The sequence below is a fragment of the Andrographis paniculata genome, unplaced genomic scaffold (assembly GCF_009805555.1).
Source record: "Andrographis paniculata isolate CXL003 unplaced genomic scaffold, ASM980555v1 Contig82END, whole genome shotgun sequence".
Taxonomy (NCBI): domain Eukaryota; kingdom Viridiplantae; phylum Streptophyta; class Magnoliopsida; order Lamiales; family Acanthaceae; genus Andrographis; species Andrographis paniculata.
The window spans coordinates 1,970,416-1,973,649 of record NW_026137620.1 but is presented as its reverse complement, the minus strand read 5'-3'; the positions used below and the strand labels follow the sequence as shown (position 1 = coordinate 1,973,649).

Here is a 3,234-nt window from a genome sequence, read left to right as displayed (position 1 = left end):
CTATATTTTATGTTTTCAATATCACATATAAAAAAATTAATTTAAAATCTAGTAAATTTTATAAGATTTCAAAATATATAATATATACACTTTTCTATTTATGATATCAAAATTTTAGTTTGGAAAATAATGATAATTTATTAAAATTATCATATTTCTATTTGTTATCAATTTTACATATAATTTTATAAAATAATGGCAATTCATTAAAGTTTTTGTATTTTCCATTTTCAATCTCATAAGATTATAAGAAGATTAATTTAAATTTTTTGTAAATTTTAAAATATCTCAGAATATATAATACATTTCTTTTTTAATTTTTTTCATCAATTTAAAATTATAATTTGGAAAATAATAGCAATTCATTGAAATTGAAGTTTCATATTTCTTCTTTTCAATTTTATAGAATTATAAAAAAATTAAATTAAAATCATCTAATTTAAAAATATCTCAATTTTAAATAATTCCTCTCATGTCAAATTTACTTTTACTAAACTTTTTAATTTGGGGCTTGTTTAAATTTATCTCAATACTAATTTTAGAAAAGTAAATTAATCAAAATTTAAATATTAACTTTCATTCAATATTTATTTATTTATAAATGTGATTGTCTTTATTATATTTTTTTTCATTTTTTTTAAATTTCTATGTAAATTTCAAAAATTATCCAAAGCTATATTTTTATTTTTAACATTCAATAACATATTTTTTTTCTCAATATTCGTGCCAAAGCCATAATCACTAAATTTACCATAAGGAGGAGAGTATTACTTTGTAAAATCATGTCAATTAATTACAATTTCATATTTCTTTCTTTTTCCATTTTTATAAAAAAAAATAAATTATTCATCTCATTTATTAAAAGTTTCCTTAAATAAAAATATATGGCAAGAATTAACCATGGTTAAAGTTTAATTAATCCCGTCACATTCTCCGGCCTTCCCTTATCTTCATCTTCCTCTATATATATATCTATAGAACGCACCCAGTTTCCCACAACCACTCACGCTAGCTTTGTCGTCTGCTATTGTGGAACCATCGTCATCTCGATCTTCTATCTCAACTTCAGATCTTTTTTTTTTTTTTTTTTTTTTGAGGTTTTTGCTAATCTGAATGACCTTTTCTAATTTATCAACGTTTATGTCAATTTTGTCATCTATGGTTGTTGATTTCATTGATCTGGGAAATTGGTTGATCTCTCATGTAGATCAATTCCAAATCTTCGAGGCTGTGACCAGTTTTCTCTAAAACTTTGTTTGATTTGGATTTAGAAGATTTTGAGTTAGGATTGTTTAGTATGAGATGAAATTTGTCATTTTATCAAGTTTTTGTGAATCCATGCTTTGTTTTTCTTTTCTATTTTTTTTACTTGCAATGTTGTGAAGGATAAATTGATTTTGATGTGTCCAGACTCCAGAGAAATTACAAACCAACAACAAGAGGATGTCTCAGGCCGGATATATAGATAATTAATGGTTGCGTTTCCCTAACAGTTCGAGCTTTTAGGTGAAACGATAATTCTTTATCATTTATGAAATAAACAATTTATATCTTTTCTCATTTAAAAGTATCTTTATATAGTTCAAGTTTACAATTATGTGGTCAACTAAAAAAACATATACAAATTAACTTTTTAATTCACCTCTTTCCATGATATGTTATTAATTAATTATTTTTCTACAATTATTTAAGCTTCAACAATGCATGTGCTATTATCACATTTTATACTCAGTGAATTGGCTTTGACATTCTCGGTTGTAAGAATCCTAAAATTTTGTAGTATGACCGGGTGAAGCCTACACTAAGATGGAACAGCATGAAGATGAGCTGTGAAGGCCAAAGTTGGAGCTGAGGAAATGTTGGGGCAAGAGAATTATGTTATCGAGGCAAAGAAGTTGGCGTTGCGAGCAAAGGCTGTATATCCTGAGTTAGATGACATCACCCAAATTTTGTCTACATTTGATGTCTATCAGTCTGTACAGAAGGTCCATGAAGAAGAGGTCGATTGGTACAAGGTTCTTGGCTTTAAGCCATCTGATGCAGATAAAAAGAGATCTGTTGCTTGGGACTTGATCTCCGACAAGGCGAAGAGGCTTAAGTATGACTTGAAGAGAGGCATTGTACAAGTTCAAGTCAATCGCAGAACACGGGTGAACCAACATTTTATGATTTCATGGGTACGTTCACGGCTATTATTCACACCATGATATTAGATCGATTAGAGACGGTGCTGTAATTGTTCATTTCAAATATTGATCCAGGTGAAGTATTTTGGTGACCCAAAAGAAGCACCTCCACCACTGGAAAGAGTTAGCCCGGAAGGAGAAGGATCATTCATTGAGGAACTTATTCAATGCATGGCGCATCACATGGACGATAATATATTGAAGGATCTCAAGACCAACATTCAAGCCCGTGGTTCATTTGGTATCGACTACCCTCAGACGAACCTCCGGGGGTATTTAATATGGTAATTACCATTAGCTGCACTCCATAATGCCATCTTACTATAAATCCTTATAATGTAAGTCTCTTCAATAAATTTCAGGTTAAGGGATGAGATGCAGAACCTACATTCTACATATAAAAGCTGGCATGATACACATATATGCTCATAAAAAAGGGTTTTCTCAGACTAAGGGTGAGTTGTAGTTTTTCCAAACTCGCCGCGCCAAAATGCTGACTTGTTGAACTTGAATAATGCGTGAGTAATTAATTCTTCGACTTGCATCCTTTTTCAGGAATACAAGAAAGTAATATTTCCCCCATTCACATTACTCCACTAGACCTCAGCCCAAAGTATGCTGAGAAATTGCACTACAAAAAAATAGTATATTTGTAACGGAAATCCGTTCCTAAAGTTCACGTAGCTAACGTAATTTCATCTCAAATTCCGTCTCTAATATCATTAGTAACGGAAAAAGTAGATTAAACAACGAAAAAATCTTGTTACAAAATTGATATTTTTCTGTAGCATTGGGTTCAGGTGTCCATGAATACCGCAAGACATATAGCGAGTCATATTGGTTAGGACAGCTACTCTCTTGGTATAGCCAATATCTCCCCCTGTTCACATTAATCCACCCTGGTGCAACACAATCTGCACATTGAGCAGAAGCAGAGGTTGCTTTCTGGTCGTATTGCCCACACTGCAACACCTACAATGGGCACAAAATTAAACATATGAATCAAACTATATGTTGTTTCGTATGTAAGAATGGGTATCTAGCAGAA

The 3,234-nt window shown here is 30.9% G+C and overlaps 1 protein-coding gene across 2 annotated transcripts; it reads left to right on the top strand.

The window, feature by feature from the left end:
* Positions 1 to 1,012: 1,012 nt before the first annotated feature.
* Positions 1,013 to 2,898, top strand: LOC127241415 (uncharacterized). Of its 2 annotated transcripts, XM_051260452.1 has the most exons (5): positions 1,013 to 1,506; positions 1,781 to 2,177; positions 2,262 to 2,470; positions 2,549 to 2,641; positions 2,742 to 2,898. In XM_051260452.1, exons 2-4 carry the CDS (start codon positions 1,857 to 1,859, stop codon positions 2,616 to 2,618), a joined length of 600 nt encoding a protein of 199 aa, XP_051116409.1. In that variant the 5' UTR covers positions 1,013 to 1,506; positions 1,781 to 1,856; the 3' UTR covers positions 2,619 to 2,641; positions 2,742 to 2,898. The 2 variants fall into 2 exon arrangements, with proteins under 2 accessions (XP_051116409.1, XP_051116408.1); XM_051260451.1 differs by having other exon boundaries at positions 2,549 to 2,895.
* The last annotated feature ends 336 nt before the right edge of the window (positions 2,899 to 3,234 follow it).